The 15464-nt window shown below is 41.8% G+C and overlaps 1 protein-coding gene across 3 annotated transcripts; it reads right to left on the bottom strand.

Annotated features, from left to right (window-relative positions):
- Window positions 1-9055: 9055 nt before the first annotated feature.
- Window positions 9056-14829, bottom strand: selenok (selenoprotein K). 3 transcript variants are annotated; one of them, XM_035741177.2, is made up of 5 exons: window positions 14683-14829; window positions 14091-14181; window positions 13875-13955; window positions 12359-12454; window positions 9056-9358 (listed from the first exon to the last, which is right to left on the bottom strand). In XM_035741177.2, exons 1-5 carry the CDS (start codon window positions 14699-14701, stop codon window positions 9355-9357), a joined length of 291 nt encoding a protein of 96 aa, XP_035597070.1. In that variant the 5' UTR covers window positions 14702-14829; the 3' UTR covers window positions 9056-9354. The 3 variants fall into 3 exon arrangements, with proteins under 3 accessions (XP_035597070.1, XP_035597072.1, XP_035597071.1); XM_035741179.2 differs by lacking the exon at window positions 14683-14829 and adding an exon at window positions 14488-14602; XM_035741178.1 differs by lacking the exon at window positions 14683-14829 and adding an exon at window positions 14484-14586.
- Between the last annotated feature and the right edge of the window lie 635 nt (window positions 14830-15464).

The raw sequence follows: 15464 nt of genomic DNA, 5'->3' as shown, positions 1-15464 counted from the left end.
ACTTGAACTAAAATAGGTGCCGGTAGTCATTTTTGGTGCCGGTACTGTTTATAGGTGCAGGAACTGCACAGTACTTTTGAGCAAATATTCTATTGTCACACCCTGACCATAGAGAGCTGTTTATTGTCACGTCCGTTGAATGAAAAGGACCAAGGTGCATCGTGGTGAACGTACATTATCTTTTTATTAGAAAAGACGCTGAACAAAACAATAAACACTACAAAACAAACCATGAAGCTAAAGGCTATGTGCCATAAACAAAGTCAACTCCCCACAAAGAAAGGAGGGGAAAAGGGCTACCTAAGTATGGTTCCCAATCAGAGACAACGATTGACAGCTGTCCCTAATTGATAACCATACCCGGCCAAAACATAGAAATACAAAATCATAGAAGGCCAATTCCAAATCACGCCCTGACCTTAGAGACCCTTTTAATGTCTCTATTTGGTTTGGTCAGGGTGTGATTTGGGGTGGGCATTCTATGATTTTGTATTTCTATGGTTTGGCCCGGTATAGTTCTCAATTATAGTACCCCCCCCCAAAGGTGCGGACTCCGGCCGCTAACCTGAACCCATAGGGGAGGGTCTGGGTCAGCTGGGGGCCGTCTCTGGAGGCTCCGGGCTGGAGGCCGTCTCTGGAGGCTCCGGGCTGGAGGCCGTCTCTGGAGGCCCCGGGCTGGAGGCCGTCTCTGGAAGCCGTCTCTGGAGTGGAGAGGTACACAGGAGGCCTAGCTTTGGGAGCAGGCACAGGACTCACCAGGCTGGGGAGACATACAGGAGGCTTCTTCCTTGGCCGAGGCACCGGATACACTGGGCCGTGGAGGCGCACTGACTGTCTCGAGTGCAGAGCTGGCACAACCCGTTCTGGCTGGATGTCCACTTCCACCTGGCAAATGTGGGAGGAGCGGACATCCTGGGCCCGGGAGAAAAAGGAGTGGAGGACATCATGGATGTGGGAAGAAATTATGGCAGGAGATAAGACGGAGGCAGCGAAGACAGCGAAGGAGGATCAACGGCGACTCCGAAAGAGGATCAACGGCGACTCCGAAGTTCACGGCCTACGGTCCGGAGACCCGGCAACGACCTATGGTCCAGTTCTTCCGGCGACAGTTCCCAGTTCCCATTTAGCTTCCGGCGACATTCTGCAGTCCGGAACCCCTGGCGGTCCATGGTCGGCAGGTCCCTCCGATGGCATATCCACGAGCGGAGTGGGTACTTCGCCCCGCACCAGAGCCGCCCCCAACAGTAGATGGGGGATGGACCCTCCCCTATTGAGTCAGATTTTGCCCTGACCATAGAGAGCTGTTTATTCTCTATGTTGCTTAGGTTGGGGTGTGATTAAGGGTGGGTTATCTAGGGAAATTGCATATCTATGTTGGCCTGGTATGGTTCCCAATCAGAGGCAACTGTTTATCGTTGTCTCTGATTAGGGATCATATTTAGGTAGCCATTTTCCATTTGTGCTTGGTGGGATCTTGTCTATTATTGCCTGTGAGCATTAGTCTAGCTTCACGTTTCATTTGTTTGTTTTGTTGTTTGGTTCTTTGAAGTTTTAATTTCCAAAATAAAGGATGGAAACATAACACGCTGCATCTTGGTCCAATCATTATGATGAGCGTGACATCTATAAATCTGCAGGAACTCAAGCAGTAAAACATTTGAGGTGCCAGTACTCAGTTCCGGTGAGCGCCTGCTAAAATCAAGCACTGGATATTAAACCATATGCTGTGCCCCCCGGAATTATTGTGAAATAATACAATTAAATAATACAATGACTATGAGGTTAAAGTGCAGACTTTCAGCTTTAATTTCAGGGTATTTTCATCCATATCAGGCAAACCATTTAGGAATTACAGCACTTCTTGTTTTACATTTTAGGGGACCAAAAGTATTAGGGCAAATTCACTTACACTGTATTCACTGAGTATACCAAACATTAAGAATACCTTCCTAATATTGAACTGGCCCATGTTAACTCAAAAGCTTCCCATTGTTGTGTTAAGTTGGCTGGATGTCCTTTGGGTGGTGGACCATTCTTGATACACAGGGCAAACTGTTGAGCGTGAAAAACCCAGCAGCATTGCAGTTCTTGACACAAATCGGTGCGCCTGGCACCTACGACCATACCCCGTTCAAAGGACCTTAAATCTTTAATCTTGCCTATTTACTCTCTGAATGGTACACATATACAATCCATGTCGCTGCAGCAGGTATATCTCACTGGTCATCCCCAAAGTCAATTCCTCCTTTGGCCGCCTTTCCTTCCAGTTCTCTGTTGCCAATGACTGGAACGAACTGCAAAATCACTGAAGCTGGAGACTTATCTCCCTCACTAGCTTTAAGCACCAGCTGTCAGAGCAGCTCACAGATCACTGCACCTGCACATAGCCATCTGTAAATAGCCCATCCAACTACCTCATCCCCATACTGTATTTATTTATTTATCTTATTGCTATATTGTAATTACTTCACCACCATGGCCTAGTTATTGCCTTACCTCTCTTATCTTACCTCATTTGCAAACACTGTATATATATACCTTTTCTACTGTATTATTGACTGTATGTTTGTATTTAAAACTATTTTTCAAAATGTCTCAATTGTCATAAAAACCTTCTTTAATAACCTGTCTCCTCCCCTTCATCTACACTGATTTAAGTGGATTTAACAGGTGAAATCAATAAGGGATCATGGCCGTCAGCTGGATTCAGCCACCTGGCCAGTCAATGTCATGGAAAGAGCAGATGTTCTTAATGTTTTGTACACTCAGTGCATGTGTATTAAAGTAGTGCAAAGTTTAGTATTTGGTCTCATATTCCAAACATGCAATGATTAAGTCAAGCTTGTGACTCTACACACTTGTTGGATGCATTTGCTGTTTGTTTGGCTTGTGTTTCAGAGTATTATGTGCCCAATAGAAATGAATGGTAAATAATGTATTGTGTCATTTTTTCGTAGAATATGTTTATAAACACTTTTACGTTAATGTGTATGTTACCATGATTATGGATAGTCCTGAATGAATCGTGAATAATGATGAGTGAGAAAGTTACAGACTTACAAATATTGTATCCCCAAAACATGCTAACCTCGCTCCATTACAATAACAGGGGAGGTTAGCACTTTAAAAATAGATATACAACTAATATACAATTTCCCCTGTCTGTGTACCATGTCCGTAAAATGTATATAGTATGTATAAGCTGGAAGTAGAAGCCTAAGTATTGTTGTCCATTAGTTTACTCCAATTAGGGGAGGTAGGGTTAGGGAGAAATTGTAAAGAAAAATATATAATAAAACATTAAAAATATATATATACAGTACCAGTCAAAAGTTTGGACACAACTACTCATTCAAGGGTTTTACTTTATTTTGACTATTTTCTACATTGTGTGAAATAACACATATGGAATCATGTAGTAAACAAATCAAAATATATTTTATATTTGAGATTCTTCAAAGTAGCCACCCTTTTGCCTTGATGACAGCTTTGCACACTCTTGGAATTCTCTCAACAAGCTTCATGAGGAATGCTTTTCCAACAGTCTTGAAGGAGTTACCAGATATTTTGAGCACTTGTTGGCTGCTTTTCCTTCACTCTGCGGTCCAACTCATCCCAAACCATCTCAATTGGGTTGAGGTTGGGTGATCTGATCCAGCACTCCACCACACTCCTAAAGCTGATCTACCCCCCTCCGAAAAAATAGGGGGACTACGTACAAAAACTGCTGTCATTTCTAAATGGTGTAACCAATATGGATGAAAATACCCTCAAATTAAAGCCGACAGTTTGCACTCTAACCTCATAATCATTGTATAATTTTAAAAAAAGAGCCAAAATTAAGGAGGGCACTGTGCAGTAGATATCAAACAATAAAGGGACTCACAGGTTCGAAGATAGGTGCGTTCCATTTCGACGTGTCGATCACTAACGCTCTCTAAATTATATTGTCAATTATAGCCTGTGCCCGTCAACTCCACTTCCTGTCTACTCAGACCAAGACTTTGAGATGAGAATAGGTGCAAGAGAGATGGAAAGAGAGAGACACACACACACACACTACCTGGCCTACTGTTTTTCAGCTGATGTTAACCACATCCTCTGTCACCTCACCCCTCTCTGAGACAGAGTTAGCTGAACTACTATCATCTTCATCATCACCATTGTCATCGTTCCTTGTGGGGATACTGGTTATATCCTGTTTTATTTGTACTTGTATTATTTTTCAAGCATATGTTTACAGCACAGCAATTCATTATAGAGGTATTAGAAACATCATTATCATTGTCTGGGCCTCCTACCCGTTCCCCTGCTACCCTGAGTCAGTATGTGTGATACCTTTCCCAACTACTGCGGAGTGTGTGTCAGCACATAAAAAAATTAAAAAACTTTATTTAACTAGGCAAGTCAGTTAAGAACAAGTTCTTATTTACAATGTATAACCCGGGGCCAATTAAACACCTATGGGACTCCAAATCACAGATGTGATGCAGCCTGGATTTGAACAAGGTACTGTAGTGACACCTCTTGCCCTGAGATGCAAATGTCTTAGACTGCTGTGCCACTTGGGATCCCTAGCACTATGCATCAGTACTATTGTAATCGACTAATATTTGTTTCTATGAGGTGAGCATTATTAAGGATCTGCTCTTCTGAGACATAAACAGACCACAAGAAACAACAAACCTCAAGAAAATCCAATCAATAGAGAAATAAGTCATCCCATTTATCATATGTTTGGTTGCTTCAAGAGAAATAAGTCTTACTGTATGTCTACACAATATCATTTATAAGGAGCAGTTTCTATCTGTTTGCAATTTTATAACCTTATAAAGTATACAAAATGTAAGCGAATCCCGATAGAAAGAAAGGCATCTCCATTTAGGCTAGAGACAAGCCGTTTCCTTTGCTGTAAATCTGCAAGCATGCCTGTTGCGAAGCGGTGCTCCATTTTCACTCTCTGACATTCAGAGTCTGCATGACAGTGAACTTGCACTGTCATGCAGTCTACTCAGCCTGGTATGTGCTCTTGGTTATAACAGGCGATGAAATTGTACAATGTATCAACATTGCTCGCTTTGCGAGCTGTAACAAATGTACAAATCTAACAATAGAAGACTCACCAGGATCTGCATCTCCGCTCGGCCTAAACGGCTAAATTATATATATTTTTTAACTGACGGATAAATGGACGTGCGTGAAGAGTGGACAGAGAGAAGCAGGTTAGTAGGGCTGGTATGGGATGCTGAGAGAAGCAGGTTAGTGGGGCTGGTATGGGATGCTGAGAGAAGCAGGTTAGTGGGGCTGGTATGGGATGCTGAGAGAAGCAGGTTAGTGGGGCTGGTATGGGATGCTGAGAGAAGCAGGTTAGTGGGGCTGGTATGGGATGCTGAGAGAAGCAGGTTAGTGGGGCTGGTATGGGATGCTGAGAGAAGCAGGTTAGTGGGGCTGGTATGGGATGCTGAGAGAAGCAGGTTAGTGGGGCTGGTATGGGATGCTGAGAGAAGCAGGTTAGTGGGGCTGGTATGGGATGCTGAGAGAAGCAGGTTAGTGGGGCTGGTATGGGATGCTGAGAGAAGCAGGTGAGTGGTATCTGTATACCGTGCAACACTACAAGTACAGTATATACTGTAGTTATAATGAGCCCACAACCCTGCACTAGACTAACATTATCACACACACATATAATGTTTCTGTCAGAAGGGAGCGAGAAAAAAAAAATATTTACATATACATACATCATACTTTATTAACATATTTTAAGTATATTTAAAATGATCTAAATTGGAACAATTTTAAATACATTTAATGCATTGAATGTCAATTTTATTTGTATTTGATTAGCATTTAAAACTTGTTAGGGCTAGGGGTTTCGCTAGCGGAACTCGACAACATCCGCTGAAAACATCCTCTGAATCCCCTCGACAACATCCACTGAAAAGGTAGAGCGCGAAATACAAAAATATTTTTTTGAAATATTTAACTTTCATACATTCACAAGTACAATACACCAAATTAAAGCTTCACTTCTTGTTAATATACCCATAGTGTCCGATTCCAAGAAGGCTTCACGGCGAAAGCTCACCATATGTTAGGTGAGAGCCTAGTCACAAAAACACATACAGCCATTTTCCAGCCAAAGAGATGAGTCACAAGCAGAAATAGAGATAAAAATAATCACTAACCTTTGATGATCTTCATCAGATGGCACTCATAGGACTTCATGTTACACAATACATGTATGTTTTGTGCAATAAAGTTCATATTTATTTCCAAAAATCTCAGTTTACATTGGCGCGTTATGTTCAGTAATGTTGTGCCTCGAAAACATCCGGCGAATTTGCAGAGAGCTACATCAATTTCCAGAAATACTCATCATAAACTTTGATAAAAGATACAAGTGTTATGCACAGAATTATAGATATACTTCTCCTTAATGCAACCGCTGTGTCAGATTTAAAACATCTTTACAGAAAAAGCAAACCATGCAATAATCTGAGTACAGCGCTCAGACTCAAAAACAAGGCATACAGATACCCGCCATGTTGTGGAGTCAGTAAAAGTCATAAATAGCGTTATAAATATTCACTTACCTTTGATGATCTTCATCAGAATGCACTCCCAGGAATCCTAGTTCCACAATAAATGTTTGTTTTGTTTGATAAAGTCTATAATTTATGTCCAAATACCTCCTTTTGTTAGTGCGTTTAGTTCACAAATCCAAACTCACGAGGCGTGGGCAAGTCCAGGCGAAAGTTCAGACGAAAAGTTCAAAAAGTTTATTACAGTTTGTAGAAACATGTCAAACGATGTATTGAATCAATCTTTAGGATGTTTTTAACATAAATTTTCAATAATGTTCCAACCTGAGAATTCCTTTGTCTTTAGAAATGCAATGAAATACAGGTCGCTCTAACAGGCGTGAGCGTCATCAGCTCATTGTATTCTGCCAGACCTCTGGTTGAAACAGCTCTCATTCTCTCCCCCTTCACAGTAGAAGCCTCAAACAAGGTTCTAAAGACTGTTGACATCTAGTGGAAGCCTTAGGAAGTGCAATATGACCCCATAGACACTGTATATTCGATAGGCAATGACTTGAAAAACTACAAACCTCAGATTTCCCACTTCCTGGTTGGATTTTTCTCAGGTTTTCACCTGCCATATGAGTTCTGTTATACTCACAGACATCATTCAAACAGTTTTAGAAACTTCAGAGTGTGTTCTATCCAAGTCTACTAATAATATGCATATATTAGCTTCTGGGCTTGAGTTAGAAGGCAGTTTACTCTGGACACGCTTTTCATCCGAACGTGAAAATGCTGCCCCCTATCCCAAACAGTATATTAAATACACTTACAATTATCTAAATTGGGGGAGGGGGGGTGTGCACTTAATTACAGTCTTAGTATATTAGATGAAGAGAAAAACAAGTATACTTTGAATGAACCATTTTATGTACAGTGCTGTGCAAAAGTTTTAGGCAGGTGTGAAAAAATGCTGTAAAGTAAGAATGCCTTCAATAGACATGTTAATAGATTATATTTACCAGAAGACAAAAGACAAATCTAAATCAAATCCATATTTGGTGTAACCACCCTTCGCCTTCAAAATAGCGTCAATTCTTGTAGGTACACTTGTGTGGCCGATGTGAAATGGCTAGCTAGTTTGCGGTGCCTAGGTCACTCCTCTTTTCAGTTTTCAGCAGCAAGCGACTGGCACATTAATCAACATCAATATTACAGTAATGCAACATTAGCCAAAAGCTCATTTGCACCCATGGTCCCAGGGCAGGTAAGGGCAAGTACACAGACACAATGCAAATATTAAAACAAAACAAAATACAAACACATTACATCCATTAATAAGAAGTTGTTTGCAATAAAAACACTATCATCAACTGTTGTCTTAAATATGAGGAGCTACAGATAACTCATGTGTACAGGTTTGGATAGATTTGAGCCATGTTTTCAATTTAATTGTAAAAGTACAATAATCAGTGCAGCTTCTCAAGTCCATGGGCTTTGCATTCCAGTATATTGCAGCTCTAACAGAGAAGGCCGATTGACTGAATTTGCTATGTCGAAAAGGGACAACACAATCCCCTCTAGTTACTGCCCTTGTTATCCTGGAGGTGACAAGCATCTACCTGCCACTTAAAGCTATCCCGACTGAATAAATTATGTCTGTGAATGATGGGAAAATGGTGGTAACTGTTTGGTTCATTATCAAAAAATCTTGTGTTTGTTTGTATAGTGATTCAATTGGTTTCAGAATAGAAGCTCCTGTTTGTGACCAGCATCAGGCAATATCTCAGATGTGAGAAAATCATAGCATGCATATATAGTTTGGTGGCCTCTAGAGCAAGGTAAGGTCTTATAAACCTAAAGTTGGACAATACAAACTTGACCGTGTTAACCACCTCCTTCAAATGTTTCTTTAAATGTCAAGTTGGAGTCCAAAACGACATACCTGAGGTTAGACACAACTTTTAGATTCTCCACATTAACAACAACAGGTCATTGGGAAGAATCAATGGATTTCTTAGAGAAGTACGTAAAAACAGTCTTGTCAATATTTAAATGCAGGCAAGAATCAGTCATCCATTTAGACATGTGTACCTTAGCTTCAGTTAACTTACACATAGTAGGTTGACTGGTACGATCAACGTGGCTCATTTCACAGTGGTTTCAGAGTCCCGCAATATGAGTTACTATGCTAATATTTGTTTCATCACTTCACAGTTGTGTTCTGTGGGTGTCACTGAGTAGACTAAATAAACAAACATGATTGAACCGTTATTTAACTAGGCAAGTCAGTTAAAGAACAAGTTCTTATTTACAATGACGGGCTACCAAAAGGCAAAAGGCCTCCTGCGGGGACGGGGGCCTGTCAAGCGGGTGGTCACGTGTGTTCGCGAGGCAGCGGATCCGAGACTGAGTACTGGTAAGGACTTGTGAAGAAAGCGAAACTGTGAACCTATATTTATCATGCCCCTAGTAAATTACATTTCAACATATCATTGCTCTGAACATTCTTTAAAAAAAAAGGACAGGTGTACAGCACAGGACTTTATTTAACAGTGGGATACAAAAAATATTACAGCTTCGGAGAGGGATGTGATATGATTCACAAGGGGACAAGAAGAGGACGGGTCAGAAACAGGAAGCTGCCGTATCGGCCGCCCTGGACCCTACGTGTAGGAATTCCCAGAGGAGCGTCAGGAGTCTGTGGTGAGCAGAGGCAGCTGTAGAGGATGGGGGGCTGGCACACATGCACGTCATTGCAGCCTAAATTAGGCTACATGTCTGCAGCCGGTGTGCCACAGCCCACGCCTACACAAAAATGTGTAGGCGTTTACCTATGGAGAGGAACAGAGAAGACGAAACAATGTAGTTATGTTCTACACTACCGCAGTCGCAGTAATATATTACCAGCTACAATAGTTATTTACAACATTAACAATGTACACTGTATTTCTGCTCAATTTGATGCCATTTTAAAATGGACAAAACAAATGTGCTTTTCTCTCAAAAACCAAAAGAACATTTGTAAGTGACCCCAAACTTTTAAATCAGTAGTGTACATGTAGAGTTAAAGTGACTATGAATAGATAATACACAGAGAGTAGCAGCAGTGTAAAACAGGGGTCTGGGTAGCCCTTTGATTAGCGGTTCAGGAGTCTTATGGCTTAAAAAGATATTCTCTTGAAAAATAGAAAAGCAGCGATAGTACTGTTTGTTCATTTTGAGACGCTAACTGAAAACAGTCAGAATTCATCTAAGATGCATTATAAAACTCAGGACCCTGTCTTTCAAATATATATATATATATTTTTTTTTACGAATTAACTTCACAGATGATTCAAACCCTTCATTGTAAAGGGGTTTAAACACTCTTTCCCATGCATGTTCAATGAACAATAAACAATTAATGAACATGCACTTGTGGAAAAGTCGTTAAGACACTAACAGCTTACAGAGAGTAGGCAATTAAGGTCACAGTTATGAAAACTTAGGACACTAAAAAGGAGGCCTTTCTACTGACTCTGAAAAACACCAATAGAAAGATGACCGGGGTCCCTGCTCATATGCGTGAACATGCCTTAGGCATGCTGCAAGGAGGCATGAGGACTGTAGATGTGGCCAAGGCAATATATTGCAATGTCCGTACTGTGAGACACCTAAGACAACACTATAGGGAGACGGGACGGACATCTGACCATCCTCGCAGTGGCAGACCACGTGTAACACCTGCACAGGATCGGTACATCCGAAAATCACACCTGCGGGACAGGTACAGGATGGCAACAACTGCCCGAGTTACACCAGGAATGCACAATCCCTCCATCAGTGTTCAGACTGGACTGAGCGCTTGTAGGCCTGTTGTAAGGCAGGTCCTCACCAGACATCACCGGCAACAACGTAGCCTATTTTCAGTAAGCCAATTCTACTGCCAATGTTTGTCTATGGAGATTGCATGTCTGGTGAAGACCTACCTTACAACAGGACTACAAGCCCTCAGTCCAGCCTCTCTCGGCCTATTGCGGACAGTCCGAGCACTGATGGAGGGATTGTACGTTCCTGGTTTAACTTGGGCAGTTGTTGTTGCCATCCTGTACCTGTGATGGTGTGATGTTCGGATGTACCGATCCTGTGCAGGTGTTGTTATCTGTGGTCTGCCACTGCTAGGATGATCAGCTGTCCGTCCTGTCTCTCTGTAGCGCCATTTTAGGCGTCTCACAGTACGGACATTGCAATTTATTGCCCTGGCCACATCTGCAGTCCTCATGCCTCAGACATGTTGAAAAATGTGTCCCCGAACAGCAGAAAAAACCCTTACCGGAGTCCCAAATGAACAAAAACGTCACAAAATGGCATCATAATATACAGTGCATTCGGAAAGTATTCAGACCCCTAGACTTTTTCCACATTTTGTTACATTACAGCCTTATTCTAAAATGAATTACTGTTTTTGTTCCTCAATCAATCAACACAATACCTCATAATGATAAAGCAAAAACAGGTTATACATTTTTGCATATCACATTTACATAAATATTCAGACCCATTACTCACTACTTTGTTCAAGCACCTTTGGCAGCGATTACAGCCTCGTTTCTTCTTGGGTATGACTACAAGCTTGGCACAACTGTATATGGGGAGTTTCTCCCATTCTTCTCTGCAGATCCTCTCAAGCTCTGAGTTGGATGGGGAGTGTCGCTGCACATATATTTTAATGTCTCTCCAGAGATGTTCGATCAGATTCAAGTCCGGGCTCTGGCTTGGCCACTCAATGACATTCAGAGATTTGTCCCGAAGTCACTCCTGTGTGGTCTTGGCTGTGTGCTTAGGGTCGTTGTCCTGTCAGAAGGTGAACCTTAGCTCCAGTCTGAGGTCCTGAGTGCTCTGGAGCAGGTTATCATCAAGAATTTCTCTGTACTTTGCCCCATTCATCTTTCACTTGATCCTGACTAGTCTCCCTGTCATTGCCACTGAAAACCATCCCCACAGCAAGATGCTGCCACCAGCATACTTCACCGTAGGGATAGTGCCAGGTTTCCTTCAGACGTGACACTTTGAGTTCAGTCTTGGTTTCATCAGACCAGAGAATCTTGTTTCTGAAAGTCTGCGTCTTTAGGTTCCTTTTGGCAAATTCAAAGCGGGCTGTCATGTGCCTTTAACTGAGGAGTGGCTTCCGTCTGGTCACTTTGCCATAAAGTTCAGATTGGTAGAGTGCTGCAGAGATGGTTGTCCTTCTGGAAGGTTCAATTTAAGAATGGAGGCAAGTGTTCTTGTGGACCTTTAACGCTGCAGAAATGTTTTGGTACCCTTCCCCAAATCTTTGCCTCGACACAATCCTGTCTCAGAGCTCTACAGACAATTCCTTCGACCTCATGACTTGGTTTTTGCTATGACATGCACTGTCAACTGTGGGACCATATATAGACAGGTGTCTGCCTTTCCAAATATATGTCCAATCAATTGAATTTACCACCGGTGGACTCCAATCAAGCTGTAGAAACACCTCAAGGATAATCAATGGAAACAGGATGCACCTGAGCCCAATTTTGAGTCTCATCGCAAAGGGCCTGAACTTATGTAAAGGTATGATTTTTTTAAAAATATATAAATTAGCAAAAATGTCTAAACCCGTTTGCGCCTTGTCATTAGGGTGTATCGTGTTTAGATCGAGGAGGAACATTTTATATTTAATCCATTTTAGAATAAGGCTGTAACGTAACAAAACGTAGAAAAAGTCAAGGGGTCTGAATACTTTCCAAATGCACAAACTCTTCCGACTGGGAAGCATGCGGACACCTTCACGATAACTGTGGCCGGTATCACCATATCTCCCTCACCTTCCTCATCCTCCTCCCCCCATGGGAGGGGCGCTGGGCCCCCCACCGTGGTTTATCCTCCCCATCCGCCTCCGGCCACCAGGGGGTCCAGGGGGGCTGGTGGAAGAGAGAAGACAGCCATGGGAATGTTAGAACACCGGAAACACTTGTCCACTGTCAAAATGAAATCAGTCAACCCTTACTCTGCATCAACATGACAATCTTAAAGTTGCACTACAGAGAAACTGCTCCACCATTTCCTGGTTGCTAGAACTCTAACAGTGTGCCTAATTTCTGCTACTATAGTGACCAAATAAGCTACTATAGTGTAGAGAATCACTGTACCATATAAACAGCTTTGAAGTACAGTACCAGTCAAATTGACACCTACTCCTTCAAGGGTTTCTCTTTATTTTGACTCATTTCTACATTGTAGAATAGTGAAGACAAACTATGAAATAATAGATTTGGAATCATGTAGTAACCAAAAATAAAAGCGTAAAACAAATAAAAAATGATATTACATATGAGATTTTTCAAAGTAGTGTGATGGTATGCGGGTGCTTTTCTGGCGACACTGATTTATTTAGAATTCAAGGCACAATTAACCAGCATGGCTACCACAGCATTCTGCAGTGATACGCCCATCCCTTCTGGATTGCGCTTAGTGGGACTATCATTTGTTTTTCAACAGGACAATGACCCAACACACCTCCAGGCTGTGTAAGGGATATTTGACCAAGTAGGAGAGTGATGGAGAGTGATGGAGTGCTGCATAAGATGACCTGGCATCCACAATCACCCAACCTCAACCCAATTGAGATGTTTTGGGATGAGTTGGACTGCAAAGTGAAAGAAAAGCAGCCAACAAGTGCTCAGCATGTGGGAATGAACTCCTTCAAGACCCGTTGGAAAAGCATTCCTCATGATGCTGGTTGAGAGAATGCCAAGAGTGTGCAAAGCTGCCATCAAGGCAAAGGGTGGCTACTTTGAAGAATATCAAATATATTTTGATTTGTTTAACACCCCTTTGGTTACTACATGATTCCATATGTGTCATTTCATTGTTTTGATGTCTTCACTATTATTCTACAACGTAGAAAATAGTAAAAAAAATAAAGAAACCCTTGAATGAGTACGTGTGCCCAAACTTTTGACTGGTACTGTATATTTTCCATTACCAAATATATTGTTGTTTCAGCCGTTTGAAGATGGTGTACAAAACAAAACGGAAGGTAAAATACAAAAAACACCCCAAAATCTCACGAACGGGAAGCATAGAAATAGCACACATAGAAAATATCTACTGCTTCTTTGACACTTTTAAATAGAATGATATATCTATAACCTACATGTCTATGTAGATTTGGTCAGATCGCCCAAAAAGTTACATATTGCCACTAATTATATCTAAAGTCATTCATCTTAACAATTACAAAGCCCTAGTCTTAAACACTAGGAGTGTTTTGAGATTGCCACGTCAGCCTGACATGAGTGGAAAGTAGACTACCTATCTGTTTGGACCCTAGGGACTTACCCTCTGCCATCACTGTAGCCTGCAGAGGACGAGCCAGAGTTACCCCTCTTTGTCAAATCTGGCTGGACCAGGGATTGGAAACTGGAAAAAAATCAAAGCAGATGATTATCTCTGTGTACAAGGCCTATAATTTACTTTCTATTGATAATCATCACAGCAACATGCAATGCTAGTGCCATGCAAATGCACAGAGGCCTGTGTTGACTGCTGACTTACAACAAGCCAATGAACTCCACAGCACCCCAGAAGAGATCAGTGAGGAACGACATTCGCCATGGAGACTGGCTTCTGTTGTCCAGGACCTGACCTGATAAGAGAGGGAACACTTGTTAGTGATGATCCAAACTATAACACCTGGAACTAGCCTCTTGGTCCATCAGCCAGTGTGACTAGCATTGGCAGGTGCTAATTTCAGGCCCAGCATTAAACAACAGAGGCTTTATCTATTTCATTAACATTACATGCCTACAAATCAATAGTGGAGACTGGACAGACACACACAGAAGAAGCCTAACCAGCTAGCTATAAAGCCAGGCTCAATAGAATGATCCAATGTCCACTCTACAGCCCATAGCTAAAGAGCTAAAACAGACTCAAATAACTTTCAACCTGCCATATTTAGCTGCGGTCTATCGTAGATGTTTGTTGTCGTAGTTAATGTTAGCTACTTAGCATCATTTCGCATTTCCAGCGAAAGGTGCAGACATAGTGAGCTCGCAGAGACGAATTACTACGATGTGTATGTTAATTAGCGACTTTAATGAAACAATAAACACATACATTGCAACAATATTAATAAACCACTAACCATTCGCCACGTACACCATTTCTGCAGCTCCCAACTACTGTTGTTCGCTGCTAAATTTCCGCATCCGGTGAATACGTCACTACGTAAAATGAACCCTCCCCAGGGCCCCGCCCAGCTGTAAATTGTGGCTGCCTGATTAGGCAGGCCTATTCTCCTTCCACTTTTTAGGGTGAATTCAGTTTGTCCTTAATGTCTCTTCTGCGGTGTATATTTTGTGTCAGACTATGATTACCTTCCATCACTCACGTTTGAAGTTGCTTTCTCACTTTGCAGCACCGTCTGTAAATTCACCTTTGAGCACCTAGCTAGCAGACACTTGCATTGTCTTTTGCCAAATGAATACTGCGTTGTTACACAACGAGCTACAAGTCACCTACTTACAGGTGATACATTTGCATTTGTACAAAAGGTTGTAGATGTTAGGCTGTTTAAAACAACGTCAGCAAAGGCTTTCGTGTTGTAATTTGAAAAGGGTTGGATGTTTCTCACGTTCCCATACCCATAGGTGAAGTATCGTATTTATTTATTGAAAGCAATCTATGCCCACCAGATGGCAGTCCATACCTATTCTTATGATTTATTTTACTATCACTGTCTGCCCGATGCTACCCACTGCAAAGTAAAGTGGCTACTTGGTGACTTTGAAAAATGTCTCTTCTGCGGATAGACAGCCATCATATAAATCCATGTTTAACTCTCGTCTCATTATTACCTTTCTGGTGAACTTTGGTGCCTTTTCAATCTTCCAAGAGATTCACATTATTACACACTTTTTCATTCTC

Source organism: Oncorhynchus keta, chromosome 28, assembly GCF_023373465.1.
Source record: "Oncorhynchus keta strain PuntledgeMale-10-30-2019 chromosome 28, Oket_V2, whole genome shotgun sequence".
In the NCBI taxonomy this organism is placed as follows: domain Eukaryota; kingdom Metazoa; phylum Chordata; class Actinopteri; order Salmoniformes; family Salmonidae; genus Oncorhynchus; species Oncorhynchus keta.
Note: the sequence above shows the minus strand (reverse complement) of the source record. Positions and strands in the feature narration are given on the sequence as shown.